Source organism: Erinaceus europaeus, chromosome 15 (assembly GCF_950295315.1).
Source record: "Erinaceus europaeus chromosome 15, mEriEur2.1, whole genome shotgun sequence".
Classification (NCBI taxonomy): Eukaryota; Metazoa; Chordata; class Mammalia; order Eulipotyphla; family Erinaceidae; genus Erinaceus; species Erinaceus europaeus.
The window spans coordinates 11,102,315-11,118,726 of NC_080176.1; the positions used below are offsets into that span (position 1 = coordinate 11,102,315).

The 16,412-nt window shown below is 41.6% G+C and overlaps 1 protein-coding gene across 2 annotated transcripts in view; it reads right to left on the minus strand.

The window, feature by feature from the left end:
- Window positions 1–776: 776 nt before the first annotated feature.
- The window catches only part of LOC103107789 (phospholipid-transporting ATPase ABCA3-like), a 105,880-nt gene continuing 90,244 nt past the window's right edge, over window positions 777–16,412 (minus strand). For both annotated transcript variants that reach the window (XM_060172838.1, XM_060172837.1), the window contains exons 27-31: window positions 9,827–10,017; window positions 6,330–6,500; window positions 5,600–5,790; window positions 1,721–1,794; window positions 777–923 (exon numbers count right to left, since the gene is read on the minus strand). In XM_060172838.1, coding sequence (XP_060028821.1) covers window positions 783–923; window positions 1,721–1,794; window positions 5,600–5,790; window positions 6,330–6,500; window positions 9,827–10,017 — 768 coding nt within the window. In that variant the 3' untranslated portion in view covers window positions 777–782. The remainder of the gene's footprint in view (window positions 924–1,720; window positions 1,795–5,599; window positions 5,791–6,329; window positions 6,501–9,826; window positions 10,018–16,412) is intronic.

A 16,412-nucleotide genomic window follows, 5' to 3' on the forward strand; every position in this document is an offset into this window, starting at 1 on the left:
GCTTTATGGATTCAGACATTAAACTATGAACTTTGCTCAAACACTATGAACTCAAGGGTTCAGAGTACTTCCTGAAGTAATAGTTGTCTTCTAGTTGTATATTTAATTGTAATTAGAATATTTAAAATAAGTAAGCTACAAGTAAATAATAAATGTTTTGCTTTTATATTGAGTCCTTATGTAGTCAAATTTGTGCTAAAATGACTGTAGACTAAAAAGCCTTTAGAGAGAGAAAGTACACCAGAGGGACAGTTATCCTAATGTTCTGCATAATAAGAATATTTCCTCCCAGAGCAAAGGTTGGACAGGCTTATTTACTTATTACTTACAGGTCTATATAAGGTCCCTTAAGCTCAGAGTTCCTTTCCTACAACACAACACACAGAACACACATGCATTACCTGGCTCTCTGTATGTCCTGTGACATACAGTACTGGCACAAATATAATCTCTTACTAATGCATTTGTTGAGTTATAAAGCCCTGTGTCTTGGACCCAGGATCCCAATGTCTTCTGACAGTATTCATTAAAATGTGGCAAGCTAACTTGATAACTTGTAAGGAAAAAACTCAGACCTTTCATAGCTTGGTTCTTGATAGTGTATTAATCAAGTTTATAAACTTTCTTCTTTGAAGATTCAGTTTACACACACACACACACACACACACACACACACGAGAGCAAAGGAGAGAGACAGAGACAGACATAGACAGAGATATACCTCTATCTTGTTGCAGGCAGCAGTTTAAGGAAGACATAGGGTCACTGGTTAGAACTGAATCTCACAGACCCTTTATTTCTTGATGATATTTCTTTGTCTCGATATTCGCAAAAGTCAGGTAGATTTGTTCCAATGTTACCTGACTGATAGAATAGTCTTCTAGGTTGAATTGAACTTTAGCTTCCTCCAAAATATTAAATACCTTTAACAGAAAAAAAGATGGTGGTATTACCACTGCAGTACCTCACCATGAACCCTTTCCCTACCCAATCATTCCCAACTTTGACCAGGCTGTGCTTAGTAACAAAAAAGTTACTAAGATGGGGCAAGTTAGAAAGGTTTGGGGCCCCAGCTCCCCACCTGCAGGGAAGTTGCTTCACAGGCGGTGAAGCAGGTCTACAGGTGTCTTTCTCTCCCCCTCTCTGTCTTCCCCTTCTCTCTCCATTTCTCCCTGTCCTATCCAACAAAGATGGCATCAGTAACAACAACAACAATAACCACAACAATAAAACAAGGGCAACAAAAAGGAAAATAAATATATTTTTTTAAAAAAAATCCCAATTCTTCCTAGCAGTCTTTTATTAATACACAGCATTATGAAGTTATAATTTCTTCTTCTTTTTTTTTTTACTAGAGGATTAATGATTTATAGTAAGTACAGTTGCTGATAAATGGTTAAAATTTCTCAATTTTCTGCAAAACAGAGACCCCCAGCCTAGGTCCTCCTCCACCATCACATCACCCATCAGGACTGGAAAGCCCCTGGGAAGTTATAATTTCTTTTTAGGCAACTTTTTTTAAAAAAGTATTTTATTTATTTTATTTTTGAGAGAGATGCAGAGAAAGACATAAAAAGAAACACCAGAGCACTGCTCAGCTCTGGCTTATGGTGGAGCGAGGGATTGAACCTGGGACTTCAGAGCCTCAGGCACGACAGTCTCTTTGCATAACCATTATGCTATCTACTCCCACCCGGGAAGTTATAATTTCCATAATCACCTTTCCCAAGTGAACTTCCTTTCTGGGAATGTAATAGTGAAAAATTCCTTGATGCTCCTGCTTTAAGACGCTACCTAAGAGAGGAAAAATTTGACATGTGAGTGATGAGAGAGGCCCCAAATAATTCTCATGCAAATTATGCAAAATGAAAGGAGAGGATATATACAGTTAGTACAACATATGACATAATCCTCAAACCCAGTTTTCTTTTGGATATGTGACTCTGTTAAATATTTCAACAGGTTTATTTTCATGTCAAATATGATCTCATTATGACCTGCGGTTAGTAAACATTGCAGAGGGTAGGGTAATCACCTCTGGGCATGCAGAAAATGATGACCTGCATGTTTATTTAGTTCACACACATGACATGAACCCTAATGTTCTACAGAACTTTGCTTTTTGAGCATTTTTTTTTTAACTCTGGTCATAAAATATGGGTGTGGTTTCTTCTCCCAATTGTGTGTGTGTGTGTGTGTGTGTGTGTGTATGTTTATATATGTGTAGGGTGGGATCTCTGTATTCTTACACACACACACACACACACACACACACACACACACACACACACACACACACACACAGAGGCAGTATGAGGCATTCTCTGGAGAATGAGATAGTACAGTTTTTGAAAATATGGTAGTAACAGTGTAGCCAATCAATCTTCACTGATGGAATGCATTTATATTTTAGTCACATAGTTGGGCATTCTTGAAAATTGAATCAAAACATTAAAAATGGGTGAATCATAAGTGATTTTCTCTTTTAATGAATCCATATGTTTTCAATCCACTTTGAGTTGACTTTTGTATATGTTCAGTGTGGTGATCTTTTGTTCTTCTGCCGATAGATATTCAATATTTCCAATGTTGTTTATTGATAATGTGTGCACTGTACAAGGTATGGTGTGTCACAACCAGGCCCCATCCAACACTGGTTATTGAAAAAAAACCTCTCCATTTTATGTTCTAGACTTTTTTTTCTTTTTAAATTTTTTATTGGGGGATTGATGTTTTACAGTCCACAGTAAATACAATAGTTTGTACATGCATAAAATTTGTCAGTTTTCCACATAACACTACAACCCCCACTAGATCCTCTGCCCATGTTCCAGGACCTGAACCCCTCCTTGCCCCCACCCCACAGTCTTTCACTTTGGTGCAATACACTAATGCTCTAGACTTCTTTGTTATAAATTAACTGTCCATATGTGTGAAGATTAGTTTCTGGGCTCTCAGTTCTATCCTGTCCATTCATGTGTTATTTTTTGCTCCAGTACCACACAGGTTTGGTGACTACAGCTATGTCACATAATCTGAAATCAGTACGTGTGATGCCTTCATTCTTGTTCTTTTTTTTCCCCCTCAGGATTGCTTTGCAATTCTGGATCTTTTGTGGTTCTAGACAAACTTCTGTAGTATTTATTTCCTTAAGGAAATTAAAGTTGAGTAGCCTAGAAGGAATGGCAGTGACTGGAACATTGGACTCTCAAGCATGAGGTCCCACGTTTGGGCCCAGCACTGTGTGCTCCAGAATGATGCTCTGGTTCTCTTTTTCTCTCTCATTAGTAAATAAACCTTTCAAGATTGAATTTGAGATTTTAATAGGGATTGTATTGGACCTGTATATTGCTTTGAGTAGCATGGTCATTTTAGTGATGTTAACTCTTCCAGCTGCCAAGTATAGAATGTCTTTCTACTTCCATGTGTCTTCTTTTTAGTAGTGATTTAAATTTTTCACAACTTAGGTTTTTTTTACCTCTTTTGTTAAATTTAAACCTACACACCTAATTTTTCTTGATGTTACTATGAATGGGATTAATTTCTTCTTCTAGTTCACTCTTTGCATAAACTTCACTGATTTTTGTATATTAATTTGTAGCCTACCACTTACTAAGTTTACCTATTATTTCTAAGCATTTTTCTGCTGAAAAATAGAGAGGGAGAGAGTGAAGGCAAGAGACGCCACTGCTTAATAGGTTCCCCCCCCAAACCCCATGGGGACTGAGGGCTTGAACCCTGGTCCTTGCATGTGGTAGAGTGCATTCTACTGGGCAAGCCACCACTTAACCCCCTATACTCATTTTTAAGAAGTTTAAAATATCACAAATGGAGGGCCGGGCGGTAGCGCAGTGGGTTAAGTGCACATGGTGCAAAGCGCAAGGACCAGCATAAAGATCCTGGTTCGAGCCCCCAGTTCCCCCACCTGCAGGGGAGTTGCTTCACAAGCGGTGAAGCAGGTCTGCAGGTGTCTGTCTCTCCCCCTCTGTCTTCCTCTCCTCTCTCGAGTTCTCTCTGTCCTGTCCAACAACAATGATAGCAATAACAACCATGATAAACAACAAGGGCAACAAAAGGGGAAAAATGGCAAAAAAAAAAAAATATCACAAATGTTGAATCTTGCTGCAACCTTTCTCTATCTATTGATATAATCATGTCATCTTAGCTTTCTTGTTCTTGCTATGGATAGTTATGTTAACTGATTTACACATGATGACCCATCCTTGCGTCCCTAGGATAACTCATACACGGTGATGGTGGACAATCTTTTTTTTTTTTTATTGTTGTTGTTATTGATGTCATCATTGTTAGATAGGACAGAGAGAAATGGAGAGAGGAGGGGAAGATAGAGAGGGGGAGAGAAAGATAGACACCTGCAGACCTGCTTCACCACTTGTGAAGTGACTCCTCTGCAGGTGGGGAGCCGGGGGCTTGAACTGGGATCCTTATGCCAGTCCTTGCGCTTTGCATCACGTGAGCTTAACCCATTGTGCTACCACCTGACTGCTTTATGGACAATCTTTTAAATGTAATGTTGAATCCAGTTTGCTAAGATTTTGCTTGAGATTTTAGAATTTATGGAATCATCAGGAATAGAGGCCTATACTTGTTCCTTTCTCTTTTTTTTATATATTTACTTATTTATTATAGGATAGAGACAGAAATTGATAGGGGAGTGGGAGATAGAGAGGGAGAGAGACAGAGAGACACCTGCAGCCCCGTTTCACCACTTGTGAAGCTTTCCCCCTGCAGGTGGGGACCAGGGGCTTGAACCTGTGGCCTTGGTGCACTGTAGTGTGTGCGCTTAACCACATGTGCTACTGCCTGGCCCCCTCCTCTCTCTTTCTATTTCCTTCCTTCCTTCCTTCTTTTCTTTCTGTAATGGCTCAGTCAGGTTTTAGTATCAAGATGATACTGGCATCATAGGAAATGTTAGGGACTATGCTTTTAGCTTCCATTTTTTGAAAGATCCTGAAAATGATAGTAATAGGTCATTTTTGAAGGGTTGATACAATTCACTGTTAAAATTAGCTGGTCCTGGATTTTTGCTTTGGGGGGACTTCTGATTACCATTTCCATTTTCTTGCCTGTAATCAGTCCATTCATGTTTTCTATTTTCCCCTGGCTCAGTCTTGGGAGGTTGTATGATTCCAGTAATGTATACACCTCTTCTAGATTCTCCATCTTAATGGTATATAGTTGCTTATTGTAATATCCTGAAATTCTTTGAATTTCTGTGGTATTATTTACCCCACATTCATTTTTGTGAAAGTTTTAAAAAATATTTTTTTAATTTATTAATGAGAAACATAGGAGGAGAGAGAAAAAGGCAGACATGATTCTGGTAACATGTGCTGCCGGGAATTGAACTCAAGACCTCATGCTTGAGAGTTCGATGCTCTATCCACTGCTCTACCTCCCGGACCACTTTTGGGAAAGTTTTAAAGCATAATTTCAGATACTTTAATAAATAAGGTAGTTCCAAAAAAAAAAAGCCCAATAAGAAAGCTTAATAAATATCAAATCACAGGAAGAAGTCCACTATTTTTACTATTGATGAAATGCTATATACATATGATTTAACTTGATAGTTTATTACCTGGGAAAGCTGTTGCAATGAACTTTTTTAGCTCTGTTAGCATATTGTCATCATCACCATACTTAATCTTTACTATCAGGTTATAAATATTGCCAAACTTGTTCTTGAGTTGCTGAGGACTGCCTAAACACTTGAACTTCCCCTGCACCATGATGGCCAGCCTGGTACAGAGGGCCTCACAGTCTTCCATGCTGAGGGAACAAGAGAGAATCCCTTTCAGTGGGCAAGTCACATAGTTCAAAACAGAGGTGGGGCTATAAATTGACATTTCTAGTAGGAAGAGTGCTATTGAGAAAAAATTATCTCTAAGACTAAGGAAGAGATTTCAAAATTCAAAGCAGTTAATTTCTCAATTCCTAGCAGGTAGTTCCCTAACTTCTGTCAATTCTGGATCCAGAACTCAACTAAGATTCTTGACAAAAGAAGAAGTTACTTACAGTCTCCCTTGTCTAGTTTATATATTTACACAGGTTCACTGAAAAGACTCCATCTAATTATCTTTATGTGGGTGTACAGTACCACCCTACCATTTATAATGTCACCTGGTTTGTTTGTTTTTGTCTCACTGCCAGTACACACTGCTGTTGACTGAGCTCAGGACCTCAACATGCAAGCCATGTGCTCCGCCACTGAGTCACTTCTCCTTCCTGTCCTCTTCGGCCTCTCGCTTATACTTTTTTTTTTTTTTTTTTTTTTTTTACTTTCAAGTAAGTCTCCCAATGGGTCATACCTGTGGGAAGTTATGACGATGGCTTTGCCATTTTGACACATCCATGTAATTAAGTTCCAGAGCCAGCGCCTGGCTACTGGGTCCAGGCCAGCTGATGGTTCATCCAGGAAGATAACTGAGGAGTTTCCCATTAAAGCAATAGCAGCCGTCAACCTACGCTTAAATCCAGCACTTCATCATCAAAGGGGAGAGAAAGTAAAGGAGACAAAAAATAAAGGTGCACATGGCATTAACTTAAAAGACAGAGCATTTGCTCATATTATCTAGAATGCCTGGCAAATAAGCATGTTCAAGTTCAGTTGTGTGTGTCGATTAATTTTAACTGAAATGATAGGTTTCGGTAATTTATTTCAGCATAACTATTGGTGAAATATTTCCTGTTTGTTTAAGGGAGACAAAGAACAATAGGGAGGGGGTAGCTGGCACAATGGTTATGGAAACAGACTCTGTTATGCCTGAGGCTCTGCCAAGTCCCAGGTTCAATGCCCCGCACCACCATGAGCCAGAGCTGAGAAGTGCTCTGGTTAAAAAAAAACAAAACCCAAAGAACAATAGGGAGGAAAACGCTCCTTTTTTTGGGGATTGGGCAGTGGCAAACCAGGTTAAGCACACATAGCACGAAATGCAAGGACCCACGCAAGGATCCTGGCTTGAGCTCCTGACTCCTCACCTGCAGTGGGTCACCTCACACACAGTAAAGCAGGTCTGCAGGTGTTATCTTTGTCTCCCCCTCTCTATCTCCCCTCTCCTTTCAATTTTTCTCTGTCCTATCAAATAAACATGGAAAAACTGGCTACCAGGAGTAGTGGATTTGTAGTTTGGCACTGAGCCCCAGTGATAACCTGGAGGCAAAAAAAAAAAAAAAGTCTTTTTGTTAGCTGGTTTATGTTACCAGGCTTTTGTGCTTGTACTGTTTCTTTGTTCAGACTCTTTTCCCCCCAGTTACAGGGTGAGAGACAGAGAGGGAGAGGAAGTCATATCTTCCAAGAATTAACTTCACATAGCAAAATAGGCCCTGCCCCTGATATCTGAAGCTTGAGGCCTGAGGAGATATTAGAAATTTTCAATCCACACCTCTGTATGAGAGAGGGTTCAGGCTGAGTTTGCAGGCATTCATTTAAAAATCTATTACTTTTTTTTAAAAAGAAATATTTATTTATTCCCTTTTGTTGCCCTTGTTTTATTGTTGTAGTTATTATTGTTGTATTGATGTTGTCCTTGTTGGGTAGGACAGGGAGAAATGGAAAGAGGGGAAGAAAGAGAGGGGAAGAGAAAGATAGACACCTGCAGACCTGCTTCACTGTTTGTGAAGTGACTACCCTGCAGGTGGGGAGCTGAGGGCTTGAACTGGGATCCTTAGGCAGGTCCTTGTGCTTTGCACCATCTGTGCTTAACCCACTGCGCTACTGCCTGACTCTCAAAAATCTATTACTTTTAAAGAATTTCTTTGATTTCTGTTGAGCCAGGGCTTGCACATACAATCTTACTGTTTCTGGAATCTTATTGTTTCTCATTCAGAGACAGAGTGAGAAAGAAAAAGAGAGACGAGAAACACCACAGCACCAGAGCTACCCCTGGTGCTACGATACTCCTATGTGGTGCTGGGACTGGAAATTGAATGGCAAGGCACATGCCCTACTTAGTGAGCTATCTCTTTGCCCACAGATGCTGATTTTAAACCACTGAAATATATATAAAGAGCAGAGGGTAGATAGCATAATGGTTATGCAAACAGACTCTCATGCCTGAGGCTCCAAAGTCCCAGGTTCAATCCCCCAAACCACTATAAAAGCCGGAGCTGAATAGTGCTGCTTTGGTTTAAAAAAAAAAAAGGTTGAGAGGTGTGTACTCCTATGTTCATAGCAGCACAATTCATAATAGCTAAAACCTGGAAGCAACCCAGGTGCCCAACACCAGATGAGTGGCTGAGAAAGCTGTGGTATATATACACAATGGAATACTATGCAGCTATCAAGAACAATGAACCCACCTTCTCTGACCCATCTTGGACAGAGCTAGAAGGAATTATGTTAAGTGAACTAAGTCAGAAAGATAAAGATGAGTATGGGATGATCCCACTCATCAACAGAAGCTGACTAAGAAGATCTGAAAGGGAAACTAAAAGCAGGATCTGATCAAATTGTAAGTAGGGCACCAAAGTAAAAACCCAGTGGTGAGGGGTAGGCATGTAGCTTCCTGGGCCAGTGGGGGGTGGGAGTGGGCGAGAGGGATGGGTCACAGTCCTTTGGTGGTGGGAATGGTGTTTATGTACACTCCTAGCAAAATGTAGATATATAAATCAGTAGCTAATTAATATGAGAGGGGGAAATCAATTGTATGTCTCAAAGTTTCTCAAAAGACAAACTGAATCTTTTTAATATATAGGCTATGTATTTGATATGCGGACTCTCTCAAAAGCCTAGACCAAGTAGATTAGAAGCTTCCAATAGCACAGCTATATACAAGATACTGGGTACTGTCCAGCAAACCATAACAAAGGGACTTTTCAAAGTTAACCCAATTAACAAATAATGTGATGATAATATTAACTATTGATTGTCTTTTTGAACCCTAAGACAGCAGGAACCTCACATCTTCACTATAGAGCCCCTACTTCCCCTAGTCCTGGAACCCTTGGATAGGGCCCACTTTCCCGTATGCATCTCCCAATCCAAACCAAATAACATTGCATCTGCCGATCACAACCTTACCAAAGCAACGATTGCTACCTCAACATGCTTCACCTCAGAATGTATCCAGAGACTTCACGTGTGGAATGACAACCCTTCAGCTTCATTACTCGGGTGAGACCTTTCCTTTAATAGTACACTCTAATTTCATCTCAGGTAGTTCACTTTCCAACAAAGTCCCATAACCTAGATATACACCAGTTTCTGTGAGAGAGAGCTTATGTGCACACGTATCCATAAGCTACTGCAAAATATATACCTGAAAGCAGGACTACACTAGAGTTTGCAGTGAGTACCTCCCTAACACTTCCTCTCCACTATTCCAAGCTTGGGATCCATGATTGCTCAACAAATTGTTTGGCTTCATATGTTAACTCTCTTTTCAATCACCAGGTTCCAGATGCCACCAGGATGCTGGCTAGGCTTCCCTGGATTGAAGACCCCACCAATGTGTCCTGGAACTCAGCTTCCCCAGAGTCACACCCTACTAGGGAAAGAGAGAGGCAGACTGGGGGTATGGACCGACCAGTCAACGCCCATGTTCAGCGGGGAAGCAATTACAGAAGCCAGACCTTCTACCTTCTGCAACCCTCAACGACCCTGGGTCCATGCTCCCAGAGGGCTAGAGAATGGGAAAGCTACCATGGGAGGGGGTGGGTTATGGGGATTGGGTGTTGAGAATTGTGTGGAGTTGTACCCCTTCTACCTTATGCTTTTGTTCACTAATCCTTTCTTAAATAAAAAATTAAAAAAAAAAGGTTGAAATATATAAAGGTGGTGAGTAATTGCAATAGAATAATATCTTACCTATATCTGGAGACAAACTTGTTAGCATGGGATTCCAGATGCAACATATAGAGAAAGGTGTTCACATACTTGTAAAGGTGGGGCTCAGGGACCCCACGCAACCTGGCATACATCATCAGTGATTCTTGACCTGTCATGTGGTTCATCAGGATATGGTCAATTTCAGGACAGTAGCCAATTCTTGACCTAACCTGAATCAAAAGAGCAATCATAAGCAACCGTCCTGAGTCAACTAACTAGTCCAGTGAACAAGACAGTTCAGACAGATGAGGAAAAAACTGCCGTTTCCAGTCCAGGTTACTAAAATAGCTTGCTACCATAGAGCCTGCACTATGAGTTGCATTTTGGTTTGTCTGTTTTTGCCACCAGACCTCTGCTGAGACTTTGCACCTATACTGCTACATTGCTTTTAGAAAAAAAAAAAATATATATATATACACACACACATATATAAAAATAATTTTATTATTTTTATTTTTTTGCCTCCGGGGTTATTGCTGGGGCTCAGTGCCTGCAGTTTGAATCCACTGCTTCTAGAGGCTAATTTTTCCCTTTTTATCGTTGTTGTTATTATTATTGTTGTTGTTATTGCTGTCGTGGATAGGACAGAGAGAAATCGAGAGAGGACGGGAAGACAGACAGGGGGAGAGAAAGACAGACACCTGCAGATCTGCTTCACCACCTGTGAAGTGACCCCCCTGCAGGTGGGGACCCAGGGGCTTGAACTGGGATCCTTGCACAGGTCCTTGCGCTTCGCACTATGTGCACTTAACCTGCTGTGTTACCTGGCTTCCCCCTTTTTTTCTTTTGCCACCAGGGTTATCGCTGGGGCTCAGTACCTCCATTATGAACCCACTGCTCCTGGTGGCCATACTTTTTCTTTTTAAATTTTTAAATTATTTTTATTTATTTACTGGAAAGATACAGCCAGATATTGAGAGGAAGGGGGGAGAGACAGGGAGAGAGAGATACCTGCAGCCCTGCTTCACCATTCATGAAGCTTTCCCCCTGCAGGTGGGGACAGGGGGCTTGAACCTGGGTCCTTATGCATTGTAACATGTGTACTCAACCAGGTGAACCACCACCCACCCCCCATCCTTTTTCCATTGTTGTTGCGGTTATTGTTATTGTTGGGTAGGACAGAAAGAAATGGATAGAGGCGGGAAAGACAGAGAGGGGGAGAGAAAGATAGACACCTGCAGACCTGCTTCACCACTTGAGAAGCGACTCCGCTGTATGTGGGGAGCCGGGGGCTTGAACTGGGCAGGATCCTTGAACCAGTCGTTGTGCTTTGCCCTATGTGAGCTTACCCAGTGCACTACTGCCTGGCCCCCAATACTACAATTTTTTAATTTTATCAGAGCACCATTCAGCTTTGGCTTATGATGGTGCTGGGGATTGAACCTGTGATGTGAGCACTTAACCAGGTGCGCCACAACCTGGCCCTGGGATTGAATCTGGAACCTTTGGTGCCTCAGGCATGAAAGTCTTTTTCCATAACCATTATGCTATCTCCCAGCCCCAGATTCTTTTTCTATTTCTTTTTTTTTTCTTCTTCTTTAGATACAGGGTGAGAGACAGAGAGGAAGAGAAAGCCAAAGAAGAAGAGACACCACACAGCACCCCACCACTTTGAAGCTTCCCTGTCGCATGGTGCTCCCATGTGCTGGTTGAGACCTGGCCCTGCGTCAAGTTCCCATAGTGAAGTGTGTGCTGTGCTAGGTGAGCTGTCTCCTGGCAACTGAATCTTTCCCACCCAGAGTCTCTAAAGCCGGAACCCATTATAGGACAATCGAGTACTAACATCCCTAACTGGAATTTCCCTCCATATCTCCTGTGCACTAATACATAGGTGAGATAGATTTTGGTTACATGAAGCTGTATACTTACCATTTGGGGAAGGTCAAACATTTAACAGGGGAAAAGAATGCCTCAAGAAAAGCATAAAAACAGTAAGTGAAGGGACATATACACCCCGTGCTCATAACTGCACTATTTACAATAGCTATTGAGTGCCCATCGACAGTTGACTGGGTAAAGAAGTTATGGGATGTATATTCAAAAGAATACTACTGTGAAATTGAAAAAAAAAAAGATGATAACTAAAATAGGCCTACTAGCTATCATCAAAACAGAGACCCTAAATCTTCATCTGTAATACTCCAGCCTTTACGAATGATTTTTTTTGGTTTATGATTAATCAACAATTTGTTTGGCTTTATATGGTTAACTCTTTTTTCAGTCGCCAGGTTCCAGATGATAACATGCTGCCAACCAGACTTGGGCAGATGACCCCACCAATATGTCCTAGAGCCCCGCTTCCCCAGAGCTCTGCCCCACTGAGCAAAGAGACAGGCTGGCAGTATGGATCGACCTGTCAACGCCTATGTTCAGTGGGGAAGCAATTATAGAAGCCAGACCTTCCACCTTCTGTACCCCATAATGACCCTGGGTCCATGCTCCCAGAGGGTTAAAGAACAGGAAAGCTGGGGGGTCTGCGGTAGCGCATCGGGTTAAGCGCACATGGCACAAAGCGCAAGGACCAGCAAGTTCAAGCCCTTGGCTCCCCACCTGCAGGGGAGTCGCTTCAAAGGCGGTGAAACAGGTCTGTTGGTGTCTACCTTTCTCTCCCCCTCTCTGTCTTCCCCTCCTCTCTCCATTTCTCTCTGTTCTATCCAACAATGACAACATCAATAACATCAATAATAATAACTACAACAACAATAAAAGCCAACAAGGGCAACAAAAGGGGAAAAATAGCCTCCAGGAGTAGAGGATTCATGGTGCAGGCACTGAGCCCCAGCAATACCCCGAAGGCAATCAATCAATCAATCAATCAATAAAATAAAGGGGCTGGGTGGTGGTGCACCTGGTTAAACACACACAGTACTAAGTGCAAGGACCCACGCAAAGATCCGGGTTTGAGCCCCTGCAGGTGGGGGTCAGGGCTTGCATGTGGGTCCTTCATCGTGGTGACCTATGCATGCTACCGAGTGAACCACCTGACGGCCCCTTCAGGAATAAATTTAACCAAAGAATGAAAAGTTTGTACGGTGAAAAATAAAGGATAAACTTATAGATAAAAGTAATCAAAGACAATTAGAGTATCTCAAATCCATAGGCTGGAAGAATTAACACTGTTGACAAGTCTATACTATTGGTGTGTGTGCTGGAGTGTGGGGGAGGGCTTAGGTCCTGGAGCAAGATGGCAGAGGAGGACCCACTGGGGGTTGAATTGTTATGTGGAAAACTAGAAAATTCTACGCATATTCAAACTATTGTATTTTACTGTCGACTGTAAACCATTAATCCCCCAATAAAGAAATTTAAAAAGTCTATATTACTTGAAATTATAAACAGACTCAACACAATCCATATTAACATTCTAAATGGCTCCTCCCCTCCCCAGAAACCCTAAAATTTATGTGGAACTACAAAATACCCCAATTGTCATTGCAATCCTGAGAAAGGAACAATGACAGAGGCATCACACTTTCTAACTTCAAATTCTGTTATACAGTTAATACTAATAAAACTAGAGCAGTGGTAGTCTGGGAGATGGCACAGTGATAAAGCTTTGGACTCTCAAGCATGAGGTCCTGAGTTCGATCCCTGACAGCACATGTACCAGAGTGATGTCTGGTTCATTCTCTCTCCTATCTTTCTCATAAATAAATAAAATCTTTATAAAAAAAACCCCAACAAACTAGGACAGTGGGGAGGGGTGGGAGAAGGTTTACACAGCAGTGTGTACACCTGACCCGGTGCGAGGACCCAGGTTTGAGCTACCAGGCACTACATGGGAGCTTCTCCATGGGAAAGCCTCATGAGTATGAAGCAGGGCTTTCTTTCTTGTCTCCCTATCCCCTGCCTTACACTCTTTATCTTAAAAAAGAGGCCACAGTGAGTGGTGGAGTCGCATAGGTGCAAAGCTGCCCAAGACCCTGCTGGCAAAAAAGCATGACATTAGTATCACATAGCAACAAACACACAGGCCAGTGGAATAGAACATAGAACCCAGAAGTAAAACCTTGCAGACATTGTTAATAACTTTTGAAAAGCACATTAAGAATTCACAGTGGGGATATTCTCATCAATGAATTCTATTTAAAAAAAACCCTGGATATTCACATACAAAAGAACTAAACTGGGCCTGAGGAGGCAAAAAGACTTTCATGCCTGAGGCTTTGAGGTCCCACGTTTGAACCCAAGCACCGAGGCCAGAGCTGAGCAGTGCTCTTGTCTCTCTTTCCATCTTTCTCTTTAATTAAAATAAATAAGTAAATATTTCAATAAAATATATATAAAAAATCAGATCCATAAACCATATGTAATGCGCAATGACCAACGCAAAATGAAGACTTAACAGTAAGAACTGAAACTGTAAATACTCTAAAAGAATACATATGAAAAATACTCCTTGAGAGTTGGGCGGTAGCACATCGGGTTAAGCACAAGTGGCACAAAGTGCAAGGACCAGCGGAAGGATCCTGGTTCGAGCCCCCAGCTCCCCACCTGCAGAGGAGTCACTTCACAGGTGGTGAGGCAGGTCTGCAGGTGTCTGTCTTTCTCTCCCCGTCTTTCCCATCTCTCTCCATTTCGCTCTGTCCTATCCAACAACAACATCAATAATACTACACCATCAACAATAACTACAACAATAATAAAACAACAAGGGCAACAAAAGGGAAAATAAATAAAAAAAGAAAAGAAAGAAAAATACTCCTTGACATTGGCTAGGACAAGGATTTTTTTTTTGAACACTCCACCAAGAGTACAAGAAAGTTATAATCTCACTTTTTTTTTTTTTTTTTTTTTGCTTCCAGGGTTATTGCTGGGGCTCGGTGCCTGCACTACGAATCCACTGCTCCTGGAGTCTATTTTTCTCATTTTGCTGCCCTTGTTGCTGTGCTTGTTGTAGTTGTTATTGTTGTCATAGCTGTTGTTGTTGTTGGATAGGACAGAGAAATGGAGAGAGGAGGGGAAGACAGAGAGGAGGAGAGAAAGACACCTGCAGACAGCTCCACCGCTTGTGAAGCGACTTCTTGCAGGTGGGGAGCCAGGGGCTCAAACCAGGATCCTTTACGCTGGCCCTTCCACTTTGCGCCACGTTTGCTTAACCCGCTGTGCTACCACCCGATTCCCATAATCTCACCTTTATGTGCCAACTACAAACGCTGGGTACACAGAAGCAGAGGCTTGAATGGCGGCTATGGAGAGTTGGGAAGTAGGGAGTTGGTGGTCAAAGGATGCCAAAGTGCAGTTATGTAGGATAGCTATGTTAGGGGACAAAGGGTCCAACAGAATGACTACAGCCATTAATACTGCACTGTGCGCTGGAAATGTGCTAGGAGAACGGGTTTCAGGAGCTCTCCTCACTTGCAAGTGGTTAAGTATGGGAAAATATGTTGATCTTTTTCAAGTTTGAATACAGTAATCATTTTACGCTACCTGCTTGCTGTGTGTCTTAAGTTTATACACTTTTCATTCAAGAGTTACATATCCTCTCATAACTGAAGAAAAATAAGAACTATCCTGAAATGCCACTCACAAATATCAGGTTGACAAAAGTACAAAAGACTGATTGCATTCTGAGTTATATCAGTCCAGTGAAACAGGCATTCCCAAACATTGCTGGCTAGTGCATATCTACATAACCACATGTGGAAAGAAATCTGACAATGTTTGGTTTATTTTATCAGAGAAAATTTAACCATATTTACACAATACCTATTAATATTACAATGGCATCTGAAAGTTTAGGTGATATTTATGGTGGTGAGGGTAATTGAAACTGGGACATTGGAGCCTCAGGAAGAAGTATTTTTTGGTAGGACTACTAAGCTATACAGCCCCCCTCCCACACCTGACAAAGTTCTGAGTATTGAGTATAATATACTAACTTCTACACAGTAAAAAGAAAGTAGATCTTTATATTTGATTGTATATGCACAAAAATGGTTACCATTTTTTCAATATTTTATTTTGTTATTATTATTATTTTAAATATTTATTTTCTCTTTTGTTGCCCTTGTTGTCTTACTGTTGTAGTTATTACTGTTGTTACCGATGTCGCCATTGTTGGACAGGACAGAGAGAAATGGAGAGAGGAGGGGAAGACAGAGAAGGGGAAAGAAAGACGGACACCTGCAGACCTGCTTCACCGCCTGTGAAGCGACTCCCCTGCAGGTGGGGAGCCGGGGGCTTGAACCGGAATCCTTATGCCAGTCCTTGCGCTTTGTGCCACCTGCCCTTAACCTGCTGCGCTACTGCCGACTCCCTTATCTTATTATTTGAAAAAAATTTATTTACTTATTCCCTTTTGTTGCCCTTGTTGTAGTTATTACTGTTGTTGTTGGATAGGTCAGAGAGAAATGGAGAGAGGAGGAGAAGACAGAGAGGGGGAGAGAAAGACACCTGCAGACCTGTTTCACCACTTGTGAATCGACCCCCTGCAGGTGGGGAGCCGGGGGCTCGAACCTGGATCCTTATGCCGGTCCTTGCGCTTTGTGCCACATGCACTCAAACCACTGCACTACTGCCGACTCCCTCAATATTTTATATTAAAGTAACATTGATTGGATGG